The 16,313-nt window shown below is 50.1% G+C and overlaps 1 protein-coding gene across 1 annotated transcript in view; it reads left to right on the forward strand.

The window, feature by feature from the left end:
* LOC122369041 overlaps positions 1–16,313 on the forward strand; it is a 39,659-nt gene that overhangs the window by 3,105 nt on the left and 20,241 nt on the right. Inside the window, exons 2-3 of the mRNA XM_043343403.1 lie at positions 12,500–12,742; positions 13,192–13,304. Coding sequence (XP_043199338.1) covers positions 12,500–12,742; positions 13,192–13,304 — 356 coding nt within the window. The remainder of the gene's footprint in view (positions 1–12,499; positions 12,743–13,191; positions 13,305–16,313) is intronic.

Raw genomic sequence — 16,313 nt, forward strand, 5'->3', positions numbered from 1 at the left:
GAGCCAGCCCACATGCAGACCGGCCCGGTCGCGCTGCCCGCCCGGCCGGCCGGTCCTGCTGCGGCCTAACCCGTCACCCGCTCACGACTGAGCCGCCGCAGCACATGGCGCGGGAGTGGAGGGGTGCAGCGGTCAGGAGATGGTGAGCGACCGGACGATCAGCAGAACTTTGATATGAGCCCGAGTGCCGAGACCATTGTTCACCAGAATGGCATGAGCCTCGTTTGACGAGGTCATTTTGTCCAGTGAGAATGCACATGCATCGCATTGTTTCACCGAATTTCCATAATTGCAAGGCGAATCCTTTCCAGCGAACACCAGCACTACACGCTTATACAGACGTTTACAGTAGGCCGTACAGCCGAAACAATCGTCGCTAAAATCAGCCTGCCAATTTTGTCACGGACCTGCGCATTTCAAAGGGCCATTGGCGGAAACGGAAACCCATTGTCATCTGGCTTCCCGTCATTATCGAGCTCATTTGGCGACTTGGCCCGACCGATACGGCCCGGCAACAGTTCAGATCTGACCTTCACTGATCGGAGCAGTGTCGGTGGTCCATTTCCTGTTCCTGAACTCGGTTCTAAGCCACCCAGCTCTCCAGAGTCCCTTGGCAGAGCTGCCGTCTCGGACCGTAGCTCCGCTCTGGCTCGCACTGACCGCACAATCGGGCGGCCTCCCCACTCCGATCACCCGGGTGTGGCACGCGCCGGCCGCCTCACACTCGTCGAGTGGCGCCGGCGGCGTGTCACGGTTCGTTGGCCGGCCTGTTCTGCGAACAGTGACGCACCCCAGACCAGCAATGGCGCCCTGTGGAGCCGTGCTGACGTCACGACTCATAGCTCGCCGGCCGGGAGTCCAGCGAACTCAATGGCCGGTCGAACGTAAAAGGCCGCATGCTGCTCCGTACGTCGTTAGCGTAATGACTCGTCGCCTCGAACGCCATTACCGCGCCCCTTAGCGGGCTCTCCAGCTGGTGTTCGTGGCGGCATGCGCTAACTATAGGCCAATATAATGAATAATGAGTGAAGATATATCTGCAGACTGGCAACCCGGCGTATCCATTTCATTTCCCAGCTCCCCGATGACGAATTTCTCCCAGACTCCCCGAGAACACAAGGTTCCTAAGGCAGCCGACAACTCATCTGCCCTTTCCCAGGGTGTCGCCTCAGTACGCGCCACTGTGGGTTTTTGTCGGCGTCCGGCGGCCTGCGGTTCGACTGGAGAACTGGGTCAGAGGCGCGCCCCGGCAGGTCACACACACCGTAACGGAAATAGGGCCGGGCCGTGACCTGTGACCCGGCCCGGTCACCGTGGCGTCGCTCTGGAGCTCTTCACTAGCGGCCGCCCGGGCGCCGGGTCGGTGCGGAGTGGGGCCGGGTGTCTGTGCAAACGGACCGCTAGAGGAGGTGATAGGGAAGATCCGTGTGTGCACCTGTCACTGGTGCTACCTGAGGACATACTTTTGTGACACACAGTGGCCCCTCACGGCTGCTGGGAACCACTCCACCCCACTTCGACAGGCCGGAAGCCAGACCGAGGCGCCTGGCGGCTACTGTGTGCGTCACGGCCCGCGTGACGCGTCACGGAAGAGCGGCGCGTCACAGCAGCGCGTCACGGCCTCTGGCCCGTCCGGAACGGCGCGGCGGCACGCGCTGCGAGCGCCCGTGTCGACCCCGCCCCTGACGCAGCTGCTGGTGTCGGAGCCCCGAGCACTGAACCTGACCGAGGAACGGCACCTCGTGCCGGCCCCTCCGAATCGATAAAGAGCGCGTGTCGCAAGAGGATGCCGATCGGATGATGTGAGCGTCGTCTCACAAGCGGGTCATGGCTGTCGCATGGGGCAGTAGGCATCTTCATCGCAGATTCCAATACTTGACCAGAATATTTAACCCTCGCCGGCCGAGGGGGGGGGGCGGGTGCCGCCCCCCCATAGGGTTTTTTCGCGATAGCTCCGAACACGCTGGCGATAGAGAGCTGAAACTTGGCATACCTGACCTTTGATCCAAGCCGCATCTTTTGACACCAACTGCATTTTCGGGTCAGGTCAGGTCACTGACCTATGACGTCATAAGTGAACCTCTGCACGGTCTTCAGATGTCGCAACTTCGCAACGCCCTCACTGCCAGAGGAGATGTCACAGGGAAATGAAACTTGCAGGATCTAGTATCCATTATGAGTCCCACAACTTGTATATCTCGGATTTTTCCTAAAGGTCATATGAGGTCAGGTCATTTTCGTGACCTCACCATTATAAGTCAATGGGGAAAAATTCAAACTGCTATTCTGGCGCCGGGAACGATCTCCAACTATCTCAAGCACACAGAATCGTGATTTGATGCACTCCTTGCAAGGTTAGATGCGTCACTTTTGCAATGTTGACCTTGCGTGACGTCATTTATGACGTCATCAAGGTCAAATTAGTTTTTCGTCAATAACTCTTGATCAAATTGAGCTAGCGAGTCGGGGAAGCCACCAATGGACTCAGGAAGGCCTGCCGAATCGAATGATATGCGACATGACCTCTTTCGACCAATTTCGTGACCTGGGGGTGCTGACCTGACCTTGACCTGAGGTCAACACCCCAAGTTGACCTGACCCGGACAAAAAGTATATCATTCGACGCGCCTGAGCGAGGTGAACACGATGCTGCCAAAATCGGCGCTCTGCGGCCGTTTTTTGCGAAGTAATTCACCAAAAACTGAACCGTACCTTGGGGCACTTGACCTGACCTCAGAGGTCACCGGTTGACCTAGGACCTTAAAATCGGGTACCAATCTCTGCGTCTCGTAACGGCGCACACGCTCGTTTTTTCCGCGTCGCGCTAGCTCCACCAGGGGCGAAACGGCGAGGGGGGGTCGTACCCGCCCCCCCCCCCCCCCCTCGGCCGGCGCGTATGTAGAAAACCAATAGGTCCGGCGAGGGTTAAGCAGATCAAGATGCTTCGAACGGAGTCTGCGAAAGCTTTTCATCAGAGTTGCAGCATGACCAGCCCACATGTCACCCGACTCACCTCCATATGCAGTTCAGTGCAGCAGCTACCGGTCGTTGTCAGGCCCTTATGGCGGCACCATGACACAGACACGTACGGCGGCCGTACCGCTGCTTCCCTGAGAGTGGTGCGGGCGCGGCGGCTCTTCCGGTGGCGGCGGCGAACCTCTGCCGACCCCGCGACCCCGCGGGAGAACAGCCACGGAATGGTGACCGACCGCCAGCTGACGGCTGGTGAACCACGACTGAGGACGGGCGGACACAGTCACGACGGTATGGGCGGACGAACGGCGTAGGACAAAAGCAGTTGTAACGGATGGACGACCTAAGACGACGAACGATCAAGGATAGATGACAGCAGACGGTGGGCGAGGGCTGACAAACTGGCGGAAGGACGCTGGCTCGGGCCGCAGTGGACAGTAAACAGATAAAGGGAGAGATTGGAAAACGATTCTGTGATGTATGCTCAACTCGGTCCCATCGACTTGATGCATCACCGCCCGTTTCAGTTTGCTTGATATTGTTTTCCTGAAAGCTGCAATGCCTGGTGCGCTGTTTGGGCTCAGATCCATCACTGTATATTGGGGCGTGGAACACAGCAAGGATACTTACTCTGCCAACTGTGCGATGGATGGTTCACTCCGTCAGTGTTGTCTTATAAAACACTTAAAACAGGATGTGCGCAGTTGATTCCACAGACGCAGTACGGATGTGTGCCAACGGAAGGAAGTACGTTATCATCACGAGTCGCACTGCATGGCTGGCTCTTATTACGGAGCGAGCGAAGCGAGCGTAGTCTTTCCTTAGATTAACGGAAATTTCTGAGTATGAGCGGCCGGCCGGCCGGCCGGCCGTGCGGACGCTTTTGAGAGGCTTATATCTCAGCAACCACTTGACCGATTTACATGCGGTAAATTTTGTAGGGTAGCTTCATTCCTTCTACCAAGTATTGGACTATTCCCGATGCATGTGGGTGACCCCTTATGCACGTGCCACGTGCAAAACGAAGAGGTGTCAGTTTTGTAATTGTTGCAATATCTCGGTAACTACTTGGCCGATTGCGCTGAAAGTTGGCATGTAGGTAGGCACCCACTAGGCACTGCATATCCATGTGCCAGAGTTGGGGTGCTGCTGCACGTGCGCACGTGCAGGGGTCGTTTCCAGATCTCGAGAACGGCTCGACCGATTGCGCTCAAATTTGGTACACAGTTAGGGACCGGTTAGTAGGGTGCCGTGCATAAGTCAGTTGGGACCCATTTTGCACGTGCGCACGTGCAGGGTGCCGCTTCCAGATCTCGAGAACGGCTGGGCCGATTGTGCCCAAATTTGGCACATCGCTAGAGACCGGTTGGTAGGGTGCCGTGCACAAGTCAGTTGGAGGTACCCCCTCGCAATTTCGCACGTGCAAGGCCCACCCTCTCGCTCGCTCCGTTAGTCGCCCCAAAAGGCGTTATACTGGTTTGAGTTATTTTAGACGCCTGTTATTTTAGCTTTTAGACGCCATACATTAATTACGCAAACATTTCTTACGAGCTTGTGACATCATTGATTCACGAAAATGGGCCTGCTTTTGTCAAGACTGGAGTAGACCACGGTCTTTCAGAAGTACTCATTCTCATAATTAGACACGGATGGTCCTCATCGAAAACCAGCTTAACTGCGACGCTGCAGAGGGTGCCGTCCGATTTACGACTACACATTCCGGTTCGCCCCGATCACTAATTACACTGAAGGTCCCCCCCCCCTTCCTCGCGATCGGACTGCGTTCGGTGATCAGACGGCGGCCCGAGTGCCGGTCGCGTTATCTTGCCATTGTCGCAGTGCGCCCGGCCGGCCGGTCGCGTGAGGGCGGCTCTCACAGTTTGATGGTTGTTTGTTAGCGGGAGCGCGTGTCGCCACCTGTCGAGGAGGAGGGAAGGGGAGGGCAGGGCAGGGAGTACACGCAGGAGGGGTGGGAGGAGGGCGGAAAGTCGACGGCGGGGAATCAGACGAGCCGACAGGAAGTGGCGCGGGTCGGCCGTCGGCGGCCAGCCGGCGATGGTGTCCCGCCGGGACCGGTGTCGGACGCCGCCATTTGTCAGCCTAATGGCGTCGGCTGTCGGCTGATTAGCACCTGGGCCGCGACCCCCAGGGCGCCGTGACTGGCGATCCCCTGCTCACACCGGTCCGCGGAGATCGCCTGACGGTGGGCGCTGATGGAGGACCACTGCGGGGAGTGGCAGAGGAGCCGCTCTCCCCTTACATCACCCGCCGTCATCGGCCGCAGTCGGTGTGTGCGAGGCGGGCTCAGACAATGACCAGAGACGGTCACGACTACAGTAGTCAGTAGTCACTGGTGCACAGGAGAGCCATTGAGCCTTAGTTTCCCGAGGTCAGAGTAACTGAGATGTGCTCCGTCCGCACTTTCGGGACGGCCGTGAAAAAAATACTCGGTCAATGCTGTGAGGAGATCCACCGGGGAGCGGCTGCCGACTCCGGTCAATGATATTCAGAGACCACGCACCGTCTTGGCTTGGCCTCCAGCCGAGACCTTGGGTCTGTGAAGGATCCAGACTTGGTTTGGATCTATGAAGGAAAATGACGTTTCATCACGCCAGCCACGCTCAAAATACAGCTACCTGTAGTGTTTGCCGATGATGCATCGAAATACCCAGAAAAAAAAATATAATGAAGAAGGCGGTATCTCAGGATTATTGACATAAGGCTCACATGAACGAGCAATTAACTTTTTCAGTCCATCAGCAAAAACTTCGTCAACCTTACAATCATTTGATTACATCAAAGTATCGGTCCTTATTTACCACCACCCTTTCCAATAAGGCGTTCCGATCGGGTTCTAATCCCGTCCAGAGCAGCTATATAACCGAGCCTCTGGTGAGCTCTTCATCGGCGAACGTCTCCATTTCCCCGGCGGCGGCTATCGCTCCGATCTGGGCAGGGGCCGGTGATGTGTGTGATATACACCTACCCGCAGCAGCCGCCTCCTCACAGTCCGCCCCGCGGCTGCCATTGTGCCTCGGCATCCAACACACTCCGGACGACAGACGGTGGTGGTCGTTAACAAACGAGTCGGAGGTCGGGAACGTCAGTCCCGTGCGGAATGGGGACGGAGCCGGTGTCTGCTTGGTCCGGTGAGACCGGGTACGAGACCGTGGTCTATGGCCCGGGACCGTGGTCCATGGCTCTGGTCCGAGATTTGGGAAGGGTCCGTCGTGGGGAGCTAAAGAAATTTGATCATGGTCTGAAAACGGTGCTTTGTAAACCTTAGAACAACATCCCGTTGTACCGATGGTCCGTTGTTCAATATTATGGGATGCACCTAAATGGGATGAGGGTAATATTCCACTGTTGGCTCGAAAAAGGAGACCTAAATTGAGTGTTTCTAGCTATGCTAAGGACATATTCTGTGGTAGACTGGAGAAGTAAGCAGTCATGTGCTGCCATTGTCCGAAGTTTTGGTTCACGTACGTGCCATTTTGAGCTCTGACACTGTATAATGGAGCGATATATCAGCAATGTGAACATGTGTAATGTGGAGGTGATATACAAGCATTAAATAGACTGACTTCGCACCATTAGCAAACTCGAATTCATATCAAATCGGCAATCATCGAATCTTACGTAATGCGCTGCGTTATCCACCTTCTGGTACAGGGACCCGCAGTTGCTACTGTACACATATATTACCAATTTAGAATTGCGCTACTATTTGCTAAGTGCTGGCCATTGGAGAAAGGAAATGTAGCGCAAAGTATGGAGGAATAACACATGTTTGCTCCTAGCACGTATGTTTTGTATAATTTCTCTTACTGCAACAGATATTCTTCCAAAACTACAATCGTGCATTTTTCCGCGCCGGTTGCCTCCCCAGAGCCCGTCCTTGGTATCGCCTATAGCTTCCGTTCCCGCTACGTGAATGAAAGTCACGTGACTACTACAGGTTTGCGCTCAGTACTAACACACCTAGCCCGAGGGTCGGTCCGTAGCGGGGAGGGGTAGAACGCCTGAGCTCCAGCGCAGTGGAGGTGGTGGTGGCCCGTATCATAAAGAGGCAGCCGTAAGCAGAACTACAATTGCCGCAGTATAAGATTATGATCAAGTTTTCTTTAAATGTATTGATTGACAAGAAAGTGCAATGTTTATCCGATATAATAAAACGGTGTGCAAGGCCTTGGAAGAACTATAAGACATATTCAGCAACGTATAAATTTCTGATACAGGCCATGACCTTTCACCTTGCCTCCGGGGAGGACCGCTCAGGAAGCCACATACCGAACGAATCGAGGCCTCGCAGCGCGGCGGCAGAGGAGGTGGATAAACCATCGCCAGATCTTTCGATTACTAATGTTTCCAGAAGAAGGAGGGGGGGGGGGGTGGAGGGGGGGGGGGGGCTATTTTCAAACCACTCACCAATCCTTTCCTTATTAACTTATAGCTTACCGAAAAATGCAACACAATGGTGGCCGTCACGAGATGTAGCGAAGAGTGCCTCAGCCACACCGGTTTTGAGTAAATTTTAAGCATTCGAATTCAGGCCAGCGATCCTGAAGCATTATTTTATTTTTGTCGTGCATAAGCTGGGATGACGTGGTCCCAAGTTAATTGCGAAGAAACGGTTTTAGTTTCAGAACATTTATGAGGCTAGTCGCGCCAAATAGTATACGTTTGTTGTAAAATGTCAAATAGAATGTTGACGTGCTATCCAGATGATGGAATTTATTTGACACAAGAAGTAAAAAAGTGGCATCGTTAGTCATCCTGCATACCTATAAATCGATTCGTCACCTTGGTTCGAGCTTAATAGTTCTTTTCGCGGATGATCGGTTTCGTTTTCTTTTATTTGGGGGGGGACAGTTTATGAGCCAGTAACCACCCTCCCCAGCCCCCAAACAACCATTGTTGACAAATACTGTGATGGCCTAAAAAATGCCTTCAATTGTGTAACGTAGGGAAGAATGAGGTAAGTTGAGCCGCTTTTGTTTTTCGTAAGCTACAGGCTAACTTACTGATCATTTTTCTGCGTTTACGAGTTGGACGGACAGGGTGGTCATGGCGCATGCAATGGTGGCCAGAAATGTTTCATACCGCTTATTTTTGTACTGAAAGGCTACGTCAAAAATCATCTTGCACGTTGCTCATCTTACCCCATGGGCGGGGTAAGTTGAGACACGTCGTGGGGAAAGTTGAGCATTGATGGAAAAAGCGAACCTCTTCTTTTCCCGGGCGCGGCGAAGAGTGGGCTCTTTTATTTACTCCATGGCATACATACTTATGGCAAAGTTTTTTTCCTCCATCAAAAAGTGACTGTTTTAAGCCTTCCAATAACTCGTCAAGTTTTCTATCACGAAAGAAATCATTTTATCCTTCAGATAATCTGCAAATCACTTACAACTTGTGTAATCAACAAAGAAAAACAATTTCCTACCATTTTTATTAAGCAGATACAAGCGCAGCGCAGTTTGGTTTTCGACAGCGGAGACAACAATGGCTTATCCGGCTCATCTTCCCCCAGGTGAAAATGGCTCATCTTGCCCCACCCGTGGCCATTTTCGATTAATGACACCAGCTAAGCATGCACCGCAGATAACAACCATCTCATTTTAAAGGCAAAACATGTCTTAGTTATCAGGGGCGATACCACATGTTACCGGGTGCTGAGCGTGAGAACGTTGCCGTCTCACGTGAAAGACTGCAGCATCGTAAGCGAACGGCACATGGAAGCTCAAGTCAATCAGCGCCATAGGAGCTGAGAAACATGGGGTGAATAAACTTGCCCCTTGGCTCATCTATACCTCACTCTCCCCTATTTGGGGCTCGCAACCTTGATTCGTTAAAGTTATTTGTCTGTTCATTATAAAAGCTGTCAAATTTGCCGTATCATTAAACTTTTATTGAGTTTGTATTTCACACTTATCTAAAATGAACAATTTTGTCACTGGCTTCTTTTATGAATGGAATTGGATGGTCGCATGAATGAACGAATGAATAGCTCCATTTGAGCATCAGCTGAAATCAATCCTAAAATTTAATCTACCAGTCTGCAACGAAAAGGTTTAAAAACCAGTGCAAGTTAGGTGCAGTTTCTAATCTATGCCGTTTTTTTATTAAGTGTCTCATAGTTCCTTAATCTTGAGCCGCTTCTCTCACGATTCATTTTATGTGTTGCTTACATTGTTCAAGAAGTTATATTATTCGAGCTCGTTGGTCTTAAAAACTGCTATCGAAGTAAATTAAAGTGTTTCGGGCTTCGGCACTTAAAAAGCAATCGATATTTAACCCTCACCTATTTAGGCATTTCTTTTCAGCGTCTTACATGTAGCGGAGGGGCGTAGAAACCCTCAGCCATTCGGCCCTTGATAAAAAGAGCCAGAGCTTCGCTGAAAAATAAAAAAAGAGCGTGCTGCTCGTGACGAGCGAAATCCGATGATTTGAGGGTCCTGGTCATCGCTGACGAGAAAAAGCCAATTATTTGTATGTCCTGGTCAATGCTGAGATCCTAGGTCACTAGTTGACCTCCCAGATCAGGTTAATAACCCAAAAGCACGGAAAATTGGGTCCTGCTAGAATTTCTACAAGTGAAATTTGCTGGGACTTGGCTTGCTTCTGACTCCGAATTTGCACTTGCTTTGATCAAAGATGATGTATCAAAGCATTTGGGGTAGGACGGGTCACGCCAGATCACCCATTAGGCGTTCTGCCGGCTATATAGAATGTTAACCAGCACTTACAGCCTTGCAACATATTGCATAGGCACTATAACTGATACCTAAGTATGCCTAGTTTTCAAATGCTAAAATGGGTGCTAAATTTCAAACCAACACTTCCTAAAAACCACAGTAAAAAGGTGTAAATTTAAGGAAGTTAACCGAGATCATTTCAAGTAAATGACCTTAACCTGAGTTTCACGTGACCTTGGCACCCACAACAATTAATGAGACAAACATTAGATAGTATATTTCACATGTTGTCACGTTGCTAATCACGAAACGACTATGGAAACACACAGAAGATGTGCGCTGACTTTCAATTGCTATTCTGGCCTGACATGATCTTGAGAAAAATAATCACAGGTTAAAGGTAATTTGGTTCAGGGATTTAAAAGTCTCAGACAAGATGCAAAAATGATAAGGGCTATTTAATTTTCCGGGAAGTTGTAAAATTGATTAACTCCAGGGCACCAAAGAATCGTCGCAATCCTTCGCTTTGCCGCGATTTATTGGTGTAAAACAGCGGGCGCGGTCTACTTACCTCTACTTATATGTGTGGTGAGGGCTAATATTCATTTTATCTATGTTGATGAATGTGCAACAATTTCTATATGAACTGAGACCAGTCAGTCCATATGAGTATGTTTTTCTCACGGACAATGACAATATAAAAACAATGCGAATAAAACCAAACGTTTCGGACAACAACGTGTCTTCGTCAGTGGAGAAAAATAAGTGTATAGGTTTAACATCGATGAGAACTAAATGCGACACCGTCTCGGTCTGGCCAGCCGGGTTGCCGATAAAATACACAAATGTTTATAAGCTTCCATGATGTGCTCAAAAAACTGCTGAAAATATATCTTTAAAAATAAAGATAACTACTTCATCGATGTTATCGAAAGAAAACATGTATGCCTAATTACTCATTTCTTGCCACTGACGGAGGCACTTTTTTGTGCGAAACGTCTGGTTTTATTCGTATTGTTATATTGTTATTGTATTGTCATTCCCTGTGAGAAAAAAGGATAACTCTTCAGTGAGTAACCATAACAGCGAAACGGCTTATTGTAACACAATTCACTGTGTATACGAAACCTATAAGTCCCTAAAATAATTCTATTTAGAACTTTTTAAAAGATACAGCTTATACATGGGCATACAATTTTTTCTGCATTAAGATAATATTAATTTATCTCCACAGAATACGGTAAATTAGTGCTGCTGAAGTTCGCTTTCGAAGCGTCTCCTCCAGACATTCCACAGCTCTCGTGCCATTTTGGATCACGGAACATGGCTGGGCGCAGGACACGTCAGGTCGTCTGCGAGCTTGGACGGACCACGTGACCACCTCCTCCACTCCCCTCACTCCCGTCCCCTTCCCCAGCAGGGCGTCCGATCTAACCGCGCCCCAGGCAGTCGGCTCGGTCCGACCCTCCCCATGGTCGAGCCACGGCCCGGTGCCGCCTGAGTTTGTGCCGGGTGCAAAACTGGAGCAGTAACTAGCGCCGGAACTAGTAGTCAGCACGACCATCGTCAGATGGCAGGAGTAAATGGAATAAGCGGTTCCAGGTTTCAGAAGGAATGGGGCAGGAAAAAGCGCTGAAAACAATGTTTTGCTGATATAGCCATAAAAAGTTCACTGAATTAGGAGAGCAGCACATCAGTTTAAAGCCCTTCAGATGGTGGTTTTAATAAGCACACAATCATTTCCCAATTCGCCTCCATCGGTGTCACAGGCAAAGAATACGCTGAAATACTAGTGTGTACAGAAGCAACTGCGGGTCCCTGTACCACAAAAAGTCTATTTTCGTATGCGTGCGCTGTGCGTCTGTGTTGCGATCAAGTCGCTCTGTACACGAGAAGCTACTCAGCTAGACACTCGGTTATCTATCCCAGGCAATCACTGGATGATTTACTGTCGGCGACTCGGTAGGCGTCGACCTCATCCGCCAGCTTACAATAAAATGTGCACCCACGCAGAGGATGCTGATATCTATCGATAGATAATTGTATGATGCAGCATTATTTGCGATGTTTTCTCCCCTGTCGTGGAGTAACTGGTCACTAACCTAATCAAATCAGGCGCTAATTATGTTTTTTATCATTTCTGAACATAGAATAAAGATTATGTAACCACTTATTTTAGCAGTTTTTAGTCGTTCGGTTTGATTGTTTATGTAGGCTTGTGAAAATAACGTGTGGATTGTGGCTTCCGACCAGTAAAATCGCCAATTTTGATTCTTAAACACGACACTTAGCACTCTGTCAATTGTCAAACAAAACACCAGTGAGAAGGCATGACTTGTTTGCCAGCACATGGCTTATTCCGTAAGACGGCGGAAAAGCCTGCATTGCATCACACCATGTTTCCACATCTCTCGAACAAAGAACTGTTGCTGAGACATGTCTGAGATCTACAGGCTCGCATGGCCGCTGTATCCTGCAGAGGGCTGCATGACTTGTATGGGCCCACGGTTGCCGTGTGTCGGATAACCCTCTGTGAGGTTTCCGACATTGTGGCGCTGATTCATTCGCGGAGAGCCGGACTCACTCACCCCGGCCTTTGTTCACGGATGAAGGAGGCTGCATAGATTGCGAGAATAGTTTCCATTTAGGTACTCGAGAATGCTGTGAATATGAGAGATGCCTATGCGAATATTTAAGTTCTTTCACAAGCAGTAGGTACATACATGCCTAAATCAAGATGCATTATCAAACTCTCATCTCGTTTCTTACTGCAGATGCAGCGACGCCACATCATAAGCCACTGTCTCACCCTCCCCCTCTCTTTATTCCAGCTGAGTGCCAGTCAGCTGCTGGACGCCCAGGACTTCGAGCCGCAGGTGACGGCCAGCTGCGACGCCAGCACCATGACCATCCTGGTGCGCACCCAGAAGCCCTTCTTCGGCGTCATCCACGGCAAGGACATCCGCACCGACCCGTGCACCCAGTTCGGAGAGGGCGGCCTCGAGACGCGCATGCGAGTGAACCTCCTGGCCGGGGAGGGCGACGAGGACTACTGTGGAGTGCGCGGCAACAACGTGAGTGCCAGCGGAAACCAGCCGCTCTATTAGATACGGCTGGGAGTCTTAGAGACTTCAAATGTTAAAATTTTATATATTTTTCTTGTAGCTCATTCATTGAAGACAATAGTACAAGCCCACGAAATAAGGATGTTTTCCTTACTGAACAATGCCTTTGTTAGACAGAATTTTAACAGATAGTTACACATAAACAAAGACTCGCTTAGAGACTGATTGGTCCGCATTGATACCCTAAATTTCTGAGTTTAATGGCGTTTCGGAGCAGGTCTCCCGGAGGCCACATTCCATGGAGCGGCGTTCCGTTCGGTGGAAAAATGTATTAGTGAACATGAGAGCATGAGGGATGATGACAGGACTCGTAATTAGACCTAAACAGGAGTGGCGATAGCAGTTATCTGGCGCCGCAGAGCCCAATTTGACGCCGCTGTTGTGTTTGTCTGCCGCAGAGGACCGATGATAGGTCTATTCCCATTGCCGTCCGGTTTCACAAGAAACTGGAGGTGGCGGAGGACAAGCTGTATGTCATCACATGTGGCAACCCTGGCTTCAAGAACTCCAGGTGAGACAGTTTTACAAAAGGGGTTTGGATTTTTACATTTTGTAAGCATGAATATATTTTGCTTTTTTGAATTTAGGTGGCAGATGTCATTCAATATTCATCTTTACTGGGAATTGCTTGATCATGTATCTTCTTGATACTTCTGTAGCTCCCTACTATTATTATTGTTTAGTACCTAACTGCCTTGAAACAGAAATTGCCACTTGATTGAATTTTAGCGATGATTTCTGCTATCGAATACTGACTGGATCAGTTGTCATCGGGCTGAAATCATAGTAGAAATCAATATCCATAAGCGGTGGTATGTCGTTTTTGCTCGCCGCCGGAGAATCACCACCCGGTGGTATCCTCTCTGCTGCGCTCCAGTCTCTACGTGCTTTCTTCCTCGTCTTGATTGCAGTCCCCCGGCGCTCTCTTCCTACCAACAATGCAGCCTCCCGCCGTGGCGTTCCGTTTTCGGCTGCGCTCGCCCGCCTCAGAGTGGTGTGTTATGGTCCATGGACAGGCCTGGTGAACACCGGGGAACCATCCAGGCCGGTTAATGATACGCATTACCGGTGATGGGAGGCCCGAGTACGCGCCGCTCGCCACTCTGTTGGAGCCGGGTCGGAGCAGTGATTGGTTCTCTACCCAACTTCGGCTCTATTAGACCCGGACAGCCCTCTCTAAACATTGCTCTTCCGCGCTAGTTAACGACTTTATAGCCACTAACGAATAATGATGTCAATGAAAGCTCCACGGGAGCACTACCAATCTCAACGCATACCCGTATCCGCATTTCTCGTGCTATCTACACTTTGAACTGCGCCACTTCGCTCACAGCCGTGAGATTGGTCAAATCCACGGCAATGTTAGTTGTAGCTAAATTACCAGTATAGGTATATCCGCCATTGCATGTCTCGCCGCCTGTCGGACGACAAGACTTGGCGGTGGTGACATGTCGAGATTGTCGTTAAAGGGACAGTATCATCGAAAAAAAAATCAATGTATGGAGCTGATTTTTTTTTTACTAGCATTTCTTATTTTTCTGAATCAGAAAAACATAGTTTGAGGACCGAACTCGGTGAAAAATATTGCAACCACATTTCATTTTCATGATTCATTTTCATGAGCGAACCACCACTATACAAGCATGGCCGCCAGTTTGGAAGCATGCAAAATTACTACAGAACTGGCGCAGATAATACATTATTGACGCTACGCTTACGCGGTCGTTCTTCTGATTGAGTTGTCCTTAGGGAGAGGTAGCCTTAGGTATTGCCTATAAAAATATCACGTGACAATTGGAGGGAGTGACAATTGGACGTGACAATTAACAATGGGAGAAAATATCACGTGACAATCACGTGATAAACGTCATACATTGGAGGGAGATTGTGATTCAAGCTGGAGGAATTCCTTTGTTGAGCCGCTAGAATCCGAAGGAAACAGCGGAAATTGCCTACGACTATTTAATGAATTTAACGGTGATGAATAAGTGCGAAAAACGTTTTGGCTTTATAAAATTTGATGAAATGACCAGGGTAAAAGTTTTATTACTGGCGGTCAATTCAAAACGGCGCAAACATTTAAACAGTGAAGATAGTGAAGCACGATTCAAAGTGTAGTACACCTTTCGTACTTTGAGCGGCGATAGCGGGATAACGGTGTGGAGCTTCGAGGATCGGTCTTCAGTTCCCGGACCAGAAAGGTGGGGCCTATGCAATGTCAAATTTCATCAAAATGGTGATACTGTCCCTTTAAGCAATACCTATACCAGTCAGAGCAGTGACTGAGAAAGTCGTTATATGTACTTCCACTCGCCAAACCGCGGCGAGGGAGCTCTCAGACTGATCACATGAGACTACGGGAAGCGGCACCTTGGCCAGGGGTCTGTTTCTTCCGTTGGATCGATCTAATTGGGAGGGATGGTGATGCTTAGAGCTCAGTCTGAAATCCTGGGCAAACAACATGGAACGAGCACAAATCACCTGATTGCCAGAGGGCCTAAATAGTTCTTAATTTACCTTTGAACCATGTTCACCATTTGCAGCCACTACTCCGGACAGTTCCAGAGCTCATCCCGCCGCCCTCCCCCGGCCAGCCTCCCCACTCCCCAGTGAGCTGACAGCGGACGCCGTGCCGGTGTCAGTCCGCGATGAGCCGGCGGTGACGGGGTCGGCCGGCCGGTGCCGATGTCGGCCGGCGCGGCGGGCGGCGGTTTCCGTAATGGGCCGCGGGTCGGACGCCGGTCGTGGAAACCGTCAGCGGGCTAATGGCGGCGCGCACACCGGTCAGGAGGCACCGTTACCGCGCCGACGGACGGCCCCGCGACACGACACCACACCAGTTGTGACACGGTGTCGGCGACTCCGCCCACATTAACACAGGGACACCGCCTACATTAGTACAGAGACCGTGTCTTCATTAGCATAGCGTCCCATTTAGGGCACTCCTGTCCGCTCAAAACACAGCGTCTCCGCCCAAGATATAGAAGTCAGCAGCCCAAAAAGTTTCTGCTTTTAGATTGTGATACAAATTAATTTTCCCTGCAATAAAATTCACGGCGAGAAGGGAACCAACGGTTATGATGAGCCACCTTTACATACTTTGTTTATTCTACATTCTAAATGGAAATCCCCTGAGGATTGAAATTTTGATGACCGAAAAGTGTCTACTGTTCTCGTTTAGGTACTATTCATTTAAATCGTTCGAATTGATATGCGGTTATGGAGACGCCGGAACGCTAAACCGACGTGGCAAATGCACGTGCATGGCGGTCGGATGTTTTGCTTGCGGATCAAAGAAGCCCACTTCCGCTGGTAAAGGAAAGCCGCTTTAGTCATGTCCTTGAGCAGTGCATGCCTCACACGTGTGGGCTTACTGATGCCGGATCTGCAGAGAAGGCGCACGGGTCCATATACGCCGCCCGAGCCCATGATGTGAGCCACTTTGGATCGCAAACAAGGAGGCAGTGCCCTGCTTAGCAACATCTGACGTTCGTCATGATGTTTCAACAAAAGTCAGGCT

The sequence above is a fragment of the Amphibalanus amphitrite genome, unplaced genomic scaffold (genome assembly GCF_019059575.1).
Source record: "Amphibalanus amphitrite isolate SeventyFive unplaced genomic scaffold, NRLGWU_Aamphi_draft 001000F_arrow, whole genome shotgun sequence".
Lineage (NCBI taxonomy): Eukaryota > Metazoa > Arthropoda > Thecostraca > Balanomorpha > Balanidae > Amphibalanus > Amphibalanus amphitrite.